Source organism: Chionomys nivalis, chromosome 1 (genome assembly GCF_950005125.1).
Source record: "Chionomys nivalis chromosome 1, mChiNiv1.1, whole genome shotgun sequence".
NCBI classification, from domain to species: Eukaryota; Metazoa; Chordata; class Mammalia; order Rodentia; family Cricetidae; genus Chionomys; species Chionomys nivalis.
This window is the reverse complement of record NC_080086.1, coordinates 4,180,935-4,197,633: the sequence shown is the minus strand read 5'-3', so window position 1 is coordinate 4,197,633 and position 16,699 is coordinate 4,180,935. Positions and strand designations below refer to the sequence as shown.

At 44.1% G+C, this 16,699-nt stretch overlaps 1 protein-coding gene across 2 annotated transcripts in view; it reads right to left on the bottom strand.

Annotated features, from left to right (window-relative positions):
* Positions 1–16,699, bottom strand: part of Itpr2 (inositol 1,4,5-trisphosphate receptor type 2) — a 398,346-nt gene that overhangs the window by 118,718 nt on the left and 262,929 nt on the right. For both annotated transcript variants that reach the window (XM_057792035.1, XM_057792044.1), the window contains 5 exons: positions 11,468–11,651; positions 9,440–9,696; positions 7,172–7,372; positions 5,943–6,053; positions 2,151–2,246 (listed from right to left, as the gene is read on the bottom strand). In XM_057792035.1, coding sequence (XP_057648018.1) covers positions 2,151–2,246; positions 5,943–6,053; positions 7,172–7,372; positions 9,440–9,696; positions 11,468–11,651 — 849 coding nt within the window. The remainder of the gene's footprint in view (positions 1–2,150; positions 2,247–5,942; positions 6,054–7,171; positions 7,373–9,439; positions 9,697–11,467; positions 11,652–16,699) is intronic.

Sequence of the window (16,699 nt, the reverse complement as noted above, 5' to 3'; positions counted from 1 at the left end):
ATATCTCTCATCTTCCACTGTCAACTAGAGAGCCTAGATTCATCTGAGGGAGTTTCACTGGGGAGACTGCCTCCCTCCCTCAGATTGCCCTCTGGAGCATTTTCTGTTCTTTTTCGGGAATTAATGTGGGAAGGCAGTGCTCCCTGGGGCGATAACATCCCTGAGCAGGTCGGACCTAGGCTGTAGAAGAAAGGCCTGAGCCAGCGAGGAGCTTTCCTCTGTGGTCCTGTCCTGACTTTCCTCTGTGATGGACCGACCTGGAAGTTTAAGTCAAATAAACGCTTCCCTCCCCAGTTGCATCTGGTCATGATGCTTATCACAGCAGGAGAAACCTAATGAGTACAACACATTTGTGCAAAAAATGCCATAATAAAACTAACGTTAGCTTTACATAACAGAATATATATAACTAATATATATATACAACAGAAAATATTTTAGAAATACTCTTGAAAACCACAGTTATTTAAATGAACACGGAATCATTTTGTGACAATGTTCCATGTTTACCTGGAACACTCTGTTTCTATCTTTGGACACTAATGCTCTGAAGTCTCCAGGATTTAAGTGAATTTGGAATCCAGAGAAACCCACTGTTTATTGAGCATTCAAGAGGGAGCTGGAGACAGGGTGCTGGCCCCAGTACCGGGCACTGGAGAGCCCACAGTGGGCAAGTGGAGTGTCTCTGCTCAAGGGTCATACTGTCCAGCAGGGGGTGAGCGGTGCACTGTCCCCATGACGACAGGCCTGGGGCATCTAACTCAGTTTGAGGGGGGTTCAAGAAGGAGGGAGCAGAAGATAGAACGGGTGTTAATGGCAAAGGATACTCTCTTCAAAGTGAGTGCCCAGAGCTTTGTCAAATGAATACATACTCAGTATCCCACTAACCAGAGAACAGGGAGTCCACAGCCCTTACTCTACCCCCTATGGAGACAAGGCGCTCACTGAATAACGTGAAGCCGAACTGCCTATCTTCTCTCTCTGCCTATCCTTCCTGACTCCATTCTTCACAGGGAATCCAGCACACATGGCTCCAGCCTCCACAGGACTGCCCTGCGCACCAGCAGCATCCCTGATGTGAGGGGACTTTGTCACAGGAGCACCGAGCAGCACCATTTGAGCATGCTCCACAGGTATCTGGCATGCCTGAATGACATCATAGTTTATGTGGCAGAGGCAAAAAGGAATACAGCTTTAAATTGGCACTCCGTGAAGTCACCATCTTGTCTCCCTCTGTCTCTCAGACGTCATTCATGAGAGCGATTCACAAAACATGCAAACCAAATTCATCTGTGTTTTTAGGAAAGTACAAACAAAACACGGGGGGCGTGGTAAACCAGCTCTTCAGGCCTTCCTTAAGCACCACCATCCCTGGGTGTCCCTCTCTGGGGAACTGACTTCCATAGCTCCTGAGGATCCCAAGATCTGTGCATACTCAAGTCCCGCTACAAACCAGAGCAATCTGCGTGTACTGTGTACATGCGCACACCCTCCTGTGTACTCTAATCATCTCTAGGTCGCTTACAGTGTGTAACATACAGCAAACATTATGTGAATCGTTGCATTGATAGGAAAAAACAAGGTAAGAGTCTGTAGGTGTTGGTCTGTAGGCTCGGCCCACAGATTGTCAAGCTATAGGGCTGAGCCCACAATACTAACAGCTGACTGTACCCAGAAATCACTAAAGTCAAGATAATTCTTATTTTTCGACAGAACTCATTTGTATATAATTAAGTAGAGTGTGGAAATTTAGCTAAGAAACGTGCTTAAAGTGGATAAAACTAGCAAAAGGAGGCTGAACTGATAGCTCAGGATTAAGTACACTTCCTGCTCTTGCAGAGGACCCTAGATCAGTTCCCAGCACCCACATCCGGGTACTTACAACAGCCTGTAACTTTGGCTCCAGGAGATCTGACACATTTCTGGCCTCCAAGGGCAGCAGAACACACATTGCATACATATACATACACACACACATACACATAAATAAAAACAGAAAAATATTCTAAAATAAAACCCAGTGAATCCACAGGTCCGAGTCACTTGGGCCTTCACCACCCTCCCCTGCAGAGGCCATGGTGCTCCTGCCAGGCTCCCTTGAGCAGCAGGAAATGCTACCCCTGACAGACAGACTGGGCAAGCGCGCTTACCAGTTCTTTGGGTCTCATGTTGAAGAGAATTCTCTCTGCGTTCTCGCTGTCGTGTCTGCTCTCCATGATGGCCAGCAAAAGCTTGGAGGCGTTGTTCTGGGGACAAGGACTGGGTGAGTACACACACAATTCACACAGATCAATAGCCCTCTGCATCTGTGCTGGCTGAGATCACTGGGCCCTTTTTGTTTTCTCAATCAGGAGAAATCTGAAACTTCTTTATTAGCAGAAAGTAGGATATTTTACGAGTCATAAAAGATGGGGGATATTTTTTGAGAATTTTTTACCCCAAGACAGGGCTTCTCTGTGTAGTCCTGGATGTTCTAGAATTTACTCTGTAGCTCAGGCTGGCCTCAAACTCACAGAGATCTGCCTGACTCTTCCTCCTGAGTGCTGGGATTAAAGGTGTGCACCTCCACTGCCTGCCCAATGGGGAATATTTTAAAATTACAGGTGTTTTAAATGGAAGACTGACTAGACACTGCATTAAATAGAAATATGTTTTCTTCCAATGTTTTTAAAATTGGATTTCCATGATGACATGTTAATAATACAATCAGATGAACAGGAATCAGTGACAGTTTGTGGACATGGTATGTATATAATTTAAAGAATAGAGTACAGCCATTTTAAAAACATAACAATCATAGCAACATATTGAAATATTACATATATTTGTGAATCATCAATGAGAACTAATATTGAAGTCCTAAATTCCCAAGTTAGAACTATGAAATAGAAATATGAAGATTATTTCCCGATAGCTCACTTAATTCATCCCGTTTATTAACATTGAGACTATTCTCTTAATAAAGAGTGAAAGTGGTATGTGTTCCTGGATGCTACCTCAGATACTGCTACTTAAGATCTCAAAGTACGAAGTAATTTTCAGTCTTAAACCGGTACCAGAGAGTCACCACAGGAAACACTGTTACTCCATACAGACTCCTGATAAGTGTGTGTGTGTATGAGAGAGTGGGGGTGAAGAGATTTAAAGGCATGTCTAAGAGACTCAGAGTCCACATGTTTTTAGAGTGAAATAATTAAGAATGAAATAATTAAGCTGAATCGTGTTTGGCATAGGCAGACAAAGCACTAGTTGATGAGACTGTGTAAACTAACTCGGGTTAGATTGGGTCCTACGTTCCATCCAGTGCTCCCAGCTCTGCCAAATGCCACCTTTAAAAGGATGCCTAATGGTCCTGAAGGTGACAAGGGTGATGGTGGGTCACGACAACGCCACAGCCACCATGAAAGATTTCAGTGCAGGGAATGGGGTTCTATTTTTTTTTCCTGTTCTGTTTTTGCGTTTAATGAGTATTTTCAAATCCTATGAACCACTTTTATAACCTAGGTTCCAAGTAATAGATGTTTAAAACACGGCTTAGGGATTAGAGGGGACGGAGAACCCTTAGAGTCACACGAGCAGACCCCACGGAATTCAGGTAACACCCTGGCAGGTTAGGGTGTGTTCTCAAATGAGCCGCACTCTGCAGGGCCAATAGAACAGGGCTCTAAAATGTCTCCAGTTTCTGATGCCATTGGTAGTGTGGTGCTTTTAACCAATTTTCCTTTTCATACTTTGTGAGAATAGAAAGAAACCTTGCCAATGGCATCCTGAACTCTGAACCAATTGAGAAGTTCGTGCACCTGGGTGTACTGAAGAACCCAAGAACTCCTGCTAACAGGATTTTCCTTCGAGGGGAAGCTGGAGTCTTTCTAAACAAAACACAGACATGCACCTCTTACCAAACGTGGCACTCGGCAGTCACAGGTCAGTTACAAAAACCAGAATACAGTGTGAAGGATGAGACACGCATCTGAGATGTTCGCTAAGCCAGAGATTAAATGAGTATATAAAGCATATTTAAAATGGTAGTTTGTATCATATTGCATTTAAATTATATTAAGTCATTTGGTATATACTTATAGTGCTATATTATATTGAAGGTATGTTACTAAAATTATGGCTAACTAAGCCATCAAATCCAGGAGTCAATGTTACTAACTGATTTATTATTTGAAGTTCCTCATCTCATAAGTGTCCCTAAACTTGCCAACGTGGATAATTGTGCCTCACAGCTGCTCTCTTATCAGGCAATAATAAACAAAAAATCTTCAGATTTAAAGAGTATACTCACTTCAGACTTTAAGTTAAAACCATAGTCAAGGTATTTCAAGAGAAACAAACCCAACTGTTCCTTTGGATGCATGCTGATCTATCTGACTGCAATATGTTTAAATAAATTGCGCTACTGAAATAAATAAAAACGGAATGACCAGTTTTAAAACACTTTAATTTGAATACCTAGTATTTTGGTTCAGTAAATCATCATTATTTAATTTTTCAAAGTAAGATCTGGATTTGTACATACCCCACACCTACACTCTGTTAAGTCGGTGAGTCACTCAACACCTCCCCCACAGAGCCATGTGACTGACAAGGCAGATTTTAAAATTCAGCTTCTAAACAAAGAGCATCAGAGGCCTCTGGATGCTGTGTCTCCGTGAGTTACAGTTAGGGCTGAATTTCAGAGAGGAGGACAAACTCTTGTTAGCGTCTCCAGTTGGGCTGCATGTCACAAACACCAGTGCTCGCTAACTGAAGCAAAAGCCCGAGGAACAAAGGCAGGAAGGGCACCTCCATCATGAAGGTGGGCCAGGGTATGGGTGGGGGTATCAGATCTTACACACAGTGTGGACGAAAGCATTAAATACACAAGCAGAGCCCAGCACAGACTTCACAGTAGTGGATCTGTATATAACCCACTGTATACAGACAGCAGTTTGGATTCTCCTTGGCCACCAACTCACCTGCCCAATGTTCAGCTTAATTTTCTATCAAGTTGGAAAGGTCTGGCTTTACCAAAAACAAGAGTGTGTTTAGGCCATGTGATGAGCTGCTGAGTTTGTTTATATGTGCTGTGCACGTGTGTCCATGCATGTGGAGTCCAGAGGACAAGGTCAGCCGACCCTTAGGTAGGCTGTCTACGTTGTGTGTGAGGTGGGGTCCCTCACTGGCCTACGGGTCACTGGTTACGGGGCTATGCTGGCAGAGGCCAGAGATTTCCAGAAAGGCCGCTCTTCAGCACTTAGAAGGCATAGCGCCACACTGAGCTTTTTCAGATGGCTTCTGGGGACCAAACTTGAGAGCTGTTCTTACCAAGCTATCCCCTTACAGGCCCCTGGGTTTGGTTTTACCTAGTGTAAATATTCAACACAATGATGCAGCCTAAAGTAACTTATCTAACTTGAATATCATTTCTTAGCACGTAAGATTTATGTAAGTTGTTTTTTATTTATCTATTTTCATTTGAACAAAAATATTTGGATGCCATTATGCTCCTAAGTTTTGATAGATAGAATTTTCTAGAAGTGGATACTAGGCTCAACATAAACGCTATGATTGGGAGGTGGCTAGATTCAACTAAAATGCAACATTCCTTTATGCTATCTAATTGTGACCACTAGATGAAATTCTCAAGCCAGGGCAGATTAAATGTCCATGAGACAGTGGGTATCAAACACCTTCCACTTCTATTTGTAATAAAAATGGGAAACAAAAACAGGGGAGAGGAGGCAAGGGGCTGCTCCGGCACCTCAGCAGAGACCTCACTGTGCCTGCAGCCTGCAGGAGGTCACACGTTCCCTGGCTCAGTGAGAGCCTCCTGAGCTCGCTGCCCTCTCCTGTCGGTTCCCGAGTTGAGCAGGTGATGTTTTGCACAATCACTTGAAGACTCAGAATTCACTCTGCATGGGAGGTGCGTGTGGAAAGTGCCGGGGTCACCCTACCTTCAGCTGCAACACCAAGTCCATTCTGTATTTGCCAAGAGGGTTGATGTCACTGAGAATCAGGGAGATGATGATGTCGATCCCATTCGATTCGTGAGTGGCGATGCAGGTCTAGAAAAGGAGATGTCTGTAAAATGGCATGCTGTTTTCTCTCCACACTAGAGATGGCAACAGAAGACCTGAAACTTTTAAATGCCAGGTGCATTTGTTGTACAAATGTTGAACAGCTTAATTAGTTTTTTGGGGTGTGGGCTCTATTAATTGACTTGCACTGGTCAATGCCTCTGGGCCCTGAATACTAACACATCACTGAGTGTGTAACACGTGTATCAGACTAGCTCATTGAGTGTGTAACACAGGTATCAGATTGGCTCACTGAGTGTGTGTAGCACACGTATTAGACTAGCTCACTGAGTGTGTGACACGGATATCAGACTAGCTCACTGAGTGTGTAACACAGGTATCAGATTGGCTCACTGAGTGTGTATAACACAGGTATCAGACTAGCTCACTGAGTGTGTATAACACAGGTATCAGATTAGCTCACTGAGTGTGTGTAGCACACGTATTAGACAAGCTCACTGAGTGTGTGTAGCACACGTATTAAACTAGCTCACTGAGTGTGTGACACGGATATCAGACAAGCTCACTGAGTGTGTGTAGCACACGTATTAAACTAGCTCACTGAGTGTGTGTAGCAAGGGTATCAGACTAGCTCACTGAGTGTGTGTAGCACACGTATTAAACTAGCTCACTGAGTGTGTGTAGCAAGGGTATCAGACTAGCTCACTGAGTGTGTGTAGCAAGGGTATCAGACAAGCTCACTGAGTGTGTAACACGGGTATCAGACTAGCTCACTGAGTGTAACATGGGTATTAGGTTCCCCCTGCACTGCAATGGAGCCAAAGTCACAGCCAGTTAACCCCACATATCTGGAGAGATTCTCTACAGAGAAAACCTGAACACTGGGAAGGAATATAATCTTTCCCTTCTTTTGTAATTCTTTTATCTTAAATATGTTCACGAGAATCTTCTTTCACAATGAAATTTAAAATATGGCCTGGCATTTACTCGTCTACAATTCTACTTCTGTATCTTCTGTAAGAAAGCGGCAAACTGGCTGAGCGAGCGGGAAGACTTCACAGCCCAGGAGGCCGGCTCTGCACCTAGCCTGGCACACCGCTCCTGAGTCCGGCTCCCGTTCCGTGAAGCTCCGCTGTTATGGTTACCTGGTTTTCATGGCACGGGCCCTGGCAGTACTCCGTCAAGCTCTCCAGGGTCTGGTTGACCAGCGCTACATTCTTCTCGTTGATGTAGAGACCCAGCAGGCCCAGGCCGCCCGTGGTGCTCCCGCAGATGCAGTCCAGAAACTGAAGTGTCTCACACACGAGGTTGTGGTTCGTTTTATTGTTCTGATTCCTCAAGAAGTTCTGGAGGGGTTAAAGAAGGTGCAGCTGAAGGACTGGGAGCAAAACACAGAAAAAGGGTGCTGGCCACATCCAGCTCTCTCTCTCTCTCTCTCTCTCTCTCTCTCTGTATGTATGTATGTATGTATGCGTGGACATCTTGAGTGAAGGGAGGGGACCAACAAAAGAGGGGAGTAATAAGGGAAAATAATGGGGGTGACGATGTCTAAGCAGGATGATATGGGTGAGGGTGTCATAATAAAGCATTGTTTTTCAGAGGGAGAGAGGCAGATAAGAGGCTGCGGGGAGGGGCTGGGAGAAGAGGAAGGAAGGGAAACTACAGTTGGAAGGTAAAATAAGTTTTAGAAAAGCAAACTCTATTTTTCATGATAATTTTAAAATAAAAATATTTAAATATTGACGTATTAAGTTTCTATTAAAAGAGAGGCCTCTTGGGTTGTGGCAGAAGCATCTTCAGAACAGGTCATAATAAGCACTGTTCCACTGTCATCATTTTAAACCTGCAAAGGATGGAAGTATGTATGAAAAGTAGGAAATAAAATGTTCGGGGGAGGGTCCAACTTCCAAATGAACCCCCTATCTTCACTGTGCAGTGGCTGTATGGCCATGGTCTGAGAAACATGGAAACCCTATGGAGCTTCACAGGGAAGAGACCTACTTCTGTGAATGACCCTAAATCTGTACGCGCGCGCGCGCGCGCACACACACACACACACACACACACACACCTCACTCTCACTGCCTGTTAGCACAGAAAGTGTCATAGCAAAAGCTGGAGCCTTCTCCCTGGCAGCACGATGGCTTGGGATCATGGGAAACAAGGAATGCGGCAATAGATGAAGTTACTAAAGGAAACAGTCGAGACTGTATATAATATATATTCTCCTGAACAGAAGATGTACATGCATGCATGGATCAATGTTCGTACATTGAATTTTCTAGAAGAAAACAAACTGTTATTTGGTGCACTTCCTTTGGGAAATAAGCTAAGGAGAGAACAAGAAGAGAAAGAGTGGGAAAGAGAGGGGATTTTCTATTTTAATGTTCTTACAGATACCTATTTATTTATTTGAATTTGTTTTTAACTATTTATGCTTTATCTAAGCTGCGCAGGCTGGTCCACACGAGCCATGCTCCCCCATCATTCCTTCCAGAGCATCCCATTGCCACGGGCAATGCTTTGTCTGAACCGCCATCTCCTGCCTTCGGATCCTGTGTTCCAGACAATAGTGAACATGGTGTCTCACTTTGTCACTTTCTGTGTGGACAGACGCTGCTAGAATCAGATGGTTTGGTGGAAATTCAAGGTAGAGATCCTGGGTAGGGCCCACTGCAGGAACCCCAGCCAGCTCACTATAATTCATTAATAAAACTACTTCCCGGCTATGCTAGCTAGTAGCATGGTTAAGGTTGTTGGCATGGTGGGCATGTGTCTTCCTTGGCGGCAATCTGCCCAGTGGAAACTCTTCCGGTGGGCATTCTCACTCTCCCTCAGCCTGGCCATCAGTTCCATTTGTGGGCCTTTGCTATGCCGTCATGGGCAACACTGTTGACAAATACAGTGACAGGCAAAGCTGAGGCATCCCTGGTCCACCCATCTGACAGAGGAAACAGTAGTGGTGAGATACTATGACATGGGCTACATTAATTTGCAAAGTAATTTTAACTATTATAAGAATGCTCTATATTACTTCGTTTCTAATGAAACATAAAAATATATATTGTGCTCAACAACTATGGATTGGGAAAGATATAAACACCCGAGTCTAAAACCATGAGAGGCAGGTAAGATGAAGATGATCTTCCTGAAGGAACACCACAGAGGATAGCAGATGGGGTTCAGTGGTTCTAAGATGTGAGTTCTGAACCACAGGGTAACAATGTGTGGATTTGTTTGTTTTTTAATGCATAAACATTTTTTCCTCTTGTTTTTCTTCCTTTCCATTTCAATAGGACATTGGTGTCTTTGTTGATTATTTCTCCAAAATTCCCTGCTAAATGCCCTATTAGTTTCTCCTGGATCGCTCTCCCGCAGGCTACAGAGCTCACTCACAGGGAGCAGAGACACACCTGTAGCTCTCGGTTGTGATTCTCACACAGTAGCTGCAGGAACCTGAGAATGGGCCGCATAATGGTGATGGCGGGGCTCATGGTAACTTCCTCCGCAGACTTTTCCTCCGCACTTCCCGCTTCCGGTCCTGGGCACACCATGTCTATTTCTGGGTCCATTTCTCTTCTGTACACACAGTAGGCTTTGGATGTGGCTGAAGATGCCTCTGTCAGCTGCCCTTTCATTCCCTCTTTCAAATGAAGTGAAGGATCTCTCACTGAAAAGCAAGCAATAGTGGATTTCTGATTGTTTTAATTAAAAAAATAAAAAACTCTGCAATATTGGATTCAAATTTTCCCACAGCTTAAAATTAAAATTACCTAACAAGAGGCCCAATAATTTCCTGAAAGGGACAACTGAAAACTTGACACAGCAATCAGAAGAAAAGGCCTTCATACTTAACTGGTTTCAGAATTTTCTGGTATACAAATATATATTACAATGACACATAAGAACATGTACAAAGATATATAAATGACTTTACAAGTATATCACAAAGGGCGGGAGAGGTGGTGTCTTAGTTGCTTTTCTATTGCTCTGATAAAACACCATGACTAAAAGGGTTTATTTCATACTGTGATAGATATATCACAAGATTATTTATATGTATGCATGTGTTGTATTAATAAGATTACATATATATTACACACATATGTATATATTATTAATAGGATTACATGTAGAGAGAGCATATATGTAGCGATAGATCACAGTCTATCTCTAAGGGAAATCAGAGCAGAAACTCAAGGCAGGAATTGAGCAGAGGTCATGGAAGAATGTTGCTGACTGGCTTTCTCCTCCTGGCTTGATCAGCCTGCTTTCTTACAGAACCCAGGACCATGTGCCCAGGGAGGCACTAACCACAGTGGGCTGAGACCTCCCACATCAATCACTAATCAAGAAAATGCCCACAGCCATGACTACAGGCCATTCTTATGAAGGCATTTTCTCAGTCAAGATTCCCTTCTTCCAGCTGTGTCAGTTAACAGAAACCAACCAGGACAAATAGCTTGGCAGTTAAGAGCCCTTGCTGCTTGACCAGTGGACTAAGCGCAGCTCTCAGCACCCACGTCAAGGTGCTCATAGCATCCTATAGCTCCAGCTTCTGGTCTCTGTGGACACTCACACACACATGTGGCACACACAGAAAGAACAAGAATATATCAAGAAACATATATGTGTGCACACACACTTAAAAATTCCTAAAGATCTCATTAAAAAAAAATGGGACTGAATAAGCATGGGTTGAAACTAGACTCTCTGAACAAGGCGGACAATGAAGGCTGATGAGAAGCCAAGGACAATGGCACTAGGTTTCGATCCTAATACATGAACTGGCTTTGTGGGAGCGTAGCCTGTTTGGATGCTCACCTTCCTGGACCTAGATAGAAGTGGGAGGACCTTGGTCTTCCTGTAGAGCAGGGAATTTGGACTGCTCTTCAGTATCGAGAGGGAGGGGGAGTGGACTAGGGGGAGGAGAAGAGGAGTGGGGATGGGGGAGGGGAGCGGGGGGAGGGGGCAATATGTGGGAGGAGGGGGAGGGAAATGGGAAACGGGGAGCAGTTGGAAATTTTAAGTAAAAAAGAATAAAAAAAAATATTTAAAATAAAAAAAAACAAAAAAAATGGTGAATTGTAAAATGATACTATTCCACAGTTTGTATTTAATTGACAATAATTGGGTTATTTCAAATGCAAACACTTTAACAAATTCTGTCCTCAGAGTTTAATTTCCATGCTCAGAAAGTGGGATGGTTTTCTTTACTGCACAGAACAAGGAAATCCAATGACCTGATGCTGTCCACTGCTCCCACACCAATTAAACCCCATCTTAGTTTGGCCCCTTCCATCCTCTATAGACAGACATCCAAACCAGAAACACCGGAAATAATAAACCTCAGAAGCAAGATGGCAAAGCTCCCTGAGATTTAAATCTTCATTCCTTTCTTCTCTCATGCCATTCTCCCAGATACTCAGGAAGCTCCTCACCTCTCATCCGCGGGCCCGAGGCTATGAGGTCGTTGTCATCGTCTCTCTTCTTGCTCCCTAAGTCTATGGTGTTGACGGTCACCGTGGATCTGATCTCTTTCTGAGCAGCCTTCATCCGATCATAAAGGACTTTGAAGAATTTTTCCGACTTTTTCTGCTCATGCAACTGCTTGTAGAAAGAATTCTGTGGAGAAAGCATCGTTTAAAATATCAGTTCCACAGGCAAGAAAAAGAGTGGTTTATTCTGAAATAAACACAGGTCTTATGGATAAAAGCACAGTGTGCTGCCTTTTACTTGTTCGGCAAATAGACAGGCTTCCGGTGTCTCATTCCAATTAATACATACTAATAGCACACATCATTACATTAATAATAGCATGTTATTACATTAACAATAATTCAGACCTTCCACTAAATTCTAACATAGTTTATATTCTATCTGATGCATCTTCCTGCACTCATTTTTCATTATGGGTATAGTGAGTTTTCATAAGTAACCAATTCTATCAGTCTGATAGTGTCTCAAAGCCGTGCATTGACATAGCACACGTTTACTGAATGCCTACTGTGTGTAGAGTTCTATATTGTTGTTACAGACAGAACAGAAAGGGTCTGGGTGCCCACGTGAGTTGGTAACCCAAAGTGAAGCATGGGCACTCGCTTATGACTACCCTGTATAAACAAGGACTCCCTGTCAGGTGACAATGTTATTTTATTTTATTTTTTATAGCTAACTGATAATACCTAAATTTAGGATGAGTTACCATGACACCTCACTTATGGGAATCCACTGGTAAGTAGGTATTAAGTTGTTTCATTTACTTTCTAATTAACGATGCTTTACGTTTAGTTTAGGAGGAAATTGACTGGAAATAAACTCTAGTTTATCATCAGGAAGGATTCAAGATCAAAAGTGTGGTAAGACGTACTTATGTTGTAATAAGAGCGGTGGGGCTGCATCCCCGGCACCCGGCCGCCCGCATGGCTTATGCCCCAAAATAATTACACGGAAACTGTATTCTTTTAATCACTGCCTGGCCCATTAGTTCCAGCCTCTTATTGGCTAGCTCTTACAAATTGATCTAACCCATTTTTAATATTCTGTGTAGTACCACGAGCTGGCTTACCAGGAAAGATCTTAACCTGTGTCTGTCTGGAGTGAGACAATCATGGCGACTCACTGACTCGGCTTCTTTCTCCCAGCATTCTGTTCTGTTTACTCCACCCACCTAAGGGTTGGCCTATCAAATGGGCCTAGGCAGTTTCTTTATTAATTAACCAATGAAAGCAACAGATTAATACAAGACCCACCTCCATCATACTCACACACAAAAGTGTGGTAAGACGTACTTAGGAGATAGGGAAGTACTGAGTTGTGGTTACTAGTCACTGCTTAGTAACTTTATGGAAGAACCCAGAAGAATGGGTAGCAGACAGAGGCGGGAATGTGCTCTGCAAAGGTGTACATGATCAAGTGGAACCAGCCACATCCCCAGATAGAAGCTGAACAGGCAGGAGGGGGATCTGACAGCTGACGTGTTTCCAGGGGGGAATGCCTGGAGTCGGGCTCGACTCTAGAAGACTCTAAACTCCGGGTGACACTCATCTGGTCACTGCTTCTCACATGTGCGGCACCTACACACACTGCACTTTACACAGCCTGTGGTGTCAACGTCACGTCTGTTAGGGGGCATTCCTAAGCAGAGGGCTAACAACCTCTTTACAGGAGCAGGACCAAAAAGAGCTCACCGTAACCATGGCAACTACATGGCTCACAGGATAAATGCAGCATCCTTAGACCTTTATGGTCCCACAAATTAAGCTGATGTTTGAGCTCTAATCTTTGTAATACAGCATGGCTAGAAGGTGCAGGGAAGCTGTAACGCATTAGTGAGAAAGTCCCGGTCATGTCCCAGCTCTATGAAGACAAAGCTTTGCAGTCAGGGTCCATTCACACCCACCCTCTTACGGATACCCTCAGCCCCTGTGATGAGTATAGAGTTCTCATTTCAAGCACATGGTGTGGATTAAACTATAAGATGTTGTGAAAAAGAAGAGTGATATATATACATATATATATATATATATATATATATATATATATATATATATATATGTTATATAACCACAGGCTGTAGCACTGGGTGTAGATCGTTTCTATAAAGGATACCTGGGCTCTACAGAATAGCATTGGGTTAGGTGATGACCAAAGTATGTTCCATGGGTTCATCAGATGGCATAGCATCTACATTTATGGACAACAAGGAGTGTCAGCGGGAACTCTCAAGGCTCTTTGCAGGAGCCAAAAGCAAAGGGTAAATAGTGTTAGAGAGGAAGAATCTGCCCCATGGAGGAGAAGAAAATGGGAGGAATGGAGGAAGGAGGCGACGTGATGGAGTAGAGACTACTGTATCAGCTTCCTTTCCAGTTGCTGTGATAGATCACTCTGTCAAAGGCAACTTGGGGAGACAGGGCTCATTCGCACACAGTTCTAGGTGAAAGTCAGCCATGGCGAGGACATCACAGATACAGGAGCTCAAGGCAATTGGAGCAAGCACATCCACAATCAGTAATGAACACAAGTCCGCTTGTGCTCAGCCGGCCTTCTCTCCTCATGCATGGTTCAGGATCCCTCCTAAGGATGGTGTCACCCGCTGAACCGGCACAATCAAGACAGTCCCCACAGACACATCCACCGGCCAGCTTCGTCCAGGTCAGTCCTCATGGAGACTCTTCAGGTGACAATTTTATGTAGCTATCCCACTGGGAAAAACAAAGGCTCACATATGATGGTCAGCCACTGTCACTTGCTGGGGCTAGGAATAGAGAAGGTTATCTCTGGGAAGGAGATATTCGTTGTGACTAGAGGGTACAGAGTCTGGAGCCAGGCAGCACAAACACAAATGTCATTTGTCTCTAAGTAACCATGGGGCTGAGATCTGCCTGCTGCTTCTTTGGTAATCTAGGATGGTATATATTAATCACAGGCTGTAATTAATATATAAGGATTAGCTAAATTAATGCATGTATGAATGGTTCCTAAAACTCAATAGCCTTTGTGTGATATTTTATTTCTTTTTTCTTTTTGGGATGGTCTTACTCAATGACCCAGGACAGGGTCAAGCAATCCTCCTGGCTCAACCTTCAGAGAGCGGGGATAACAAAGTGTGACCCACAATAGCTAGCTTTTGTTCCTCTCATTGTTGGTGTTTGAAGCTATAATTTCTTCTATCTGCTTCCACGAATCCACATCTGGCCAAGCACACCCGGTGCAGGAAGTCTCATGAAGTAAGGATGGGATTCACTCTGGTCCAGAGTAACTGGAAACGGGCAGCTGAGACAACCCACGAACAGGGAAGGGAAACTAAGAACATTAACACAGGGCAGGGGAAATAGGGTCAGTGGTCAGGAGTACTTGTTGCTCTTAGAGAGGACCTACGCTTAGTTCTCAGCGCCCACACAGAAGTTTATAATCCTCTGTAACTTTAGCTTCAGGGGATCCAAGTTCCTCTTCTGGCTTCCATACCTGTATGTGGTACACTTCCAGTTTACTCTCTGTTTCCTTTGTGAGGATGGAGATGTGGTCTCTCAGCTTCCTGCTCCAGCTACCCACTGCCCTGCCTCCCCAGCTAGTAAGAACTCTTCCTCAGGAGCCATAAACAAAACAAGCTCTTGCTACTACAAGCTGCTTGGTCCTTGTGTCTCATCATAGCACAAACAGTTCTAACACAGAGAGGACACGTCACTAAAGCGGGTCAGATTCATCTGGTCTGATCTAGCCCTCTGCAAGCCACAGCACACAGCTGACATCTCGGCACCACGATGTCCCCAAATCAGAAACCCAAACAGCAGAACCCAGAGAGTGAGGTTTTCTCAGCCCACAAGAGGGATTTGTGCACAGATTTGTAGTGATGCTGTCTCTTCAACAGATGTGTGTGACTTTTGTCTTCTTTCTCTTTTCTGCACGAGAGATTGAACTGATGGCTTCAGAAATGTTATGCACACTACATTCCCAGTTCTCCTTTCTTTTTAAATTTGGGACCTGATTTCGTTAAGTTTCCCAGACCAGCCTTGAACTTGCTCCATAGCTCAGGTTTCTCTTGAACTTCTGGTCCTCCAGCCACAGCCTCCTGGGTAGTTGGGATTACAGATCTGTATCACTAGTCAAAGTATGTGTGGTGTGTGATGTGTGTGTGTGATGTGTATATGTGTGTGGTGTGTGTGTGATGTGTGTGTGTGTTGATGTGTGTGTGATGTGTATGTGTGTGTCGTGTGGTGTGTGTGTGGTGATCTGTATGTGTGTAGTGTGTGTGTGGTGTGTGTATGTGTGTGTGTGTGGTGTGTATGTGGTATGTCTGTGGTGTGTGATATGTATGTGTGTTTGTAATGTGTGTGTATGTGTGTGTGATGTGTGTGTGGTGTGTGATGTGTATGTGTGAAGTGTATGGTGTGGAGTGTGGGGGGGTGTGTATTAAAAGACTATAAAGGACTATGAAAATAAAAAAATAGGCTATCACCCACTACACAATTAGAAAATGACAAAAATTACTGGAGAGACAAAATGAAAGACAGACAATAAGACAGGGACACAGAGAAGGCACCCAGTGAGAAACAATTGCAGTCAGGCTTCAGGAAGCAGTTGTCACATGCCCAGTTGGAAGAGGAGGCTTCATCATGACCAGTCTCTCATAAACACACACACCACTGAATAGTTACTGGGCACTAGAGTTCCAAACACAAACACACAGCAATGAAGATCCATTCCAAACCTCCAGGGATGTTTAATTTACTAGGTGGAATCTGGGGCACACCTGGAAAGTCACTGTGAAGTGATAGAAACACCCCACAGAGCACCTGGAGGTCACAGCGAGGTCACACAGCAACCAGCAGTCAGTTCTGCCCAAGGGGACAAGGGGCTGAAATCAGTTCTGAGAGAAGCCATAGAGCTGAGTCCTCTAAGAGAAGGGAGCAGCGTGAAAAGTGGCAGGGTGTGCAAAGAGAAAGAGCAGGGACGGAACGAGAGAGAGAGACAGAGATAGCTGGAACCTATGGAGAGCTCATCAGGAAGAAGCTCATGAGAATGAGAGACAGCCGGAGCCTAGGAAGAAGCTCATGAGCTCAGCAGGGAGTCTTGGTTACTGGGAAGAGGGATCTGAACCAGGGTGGAACACAGGGTTATAAAAAGTCACTGGAGGTAAAGGGATGTTAGAGAGAAGGCAGAATGGAGCTGGG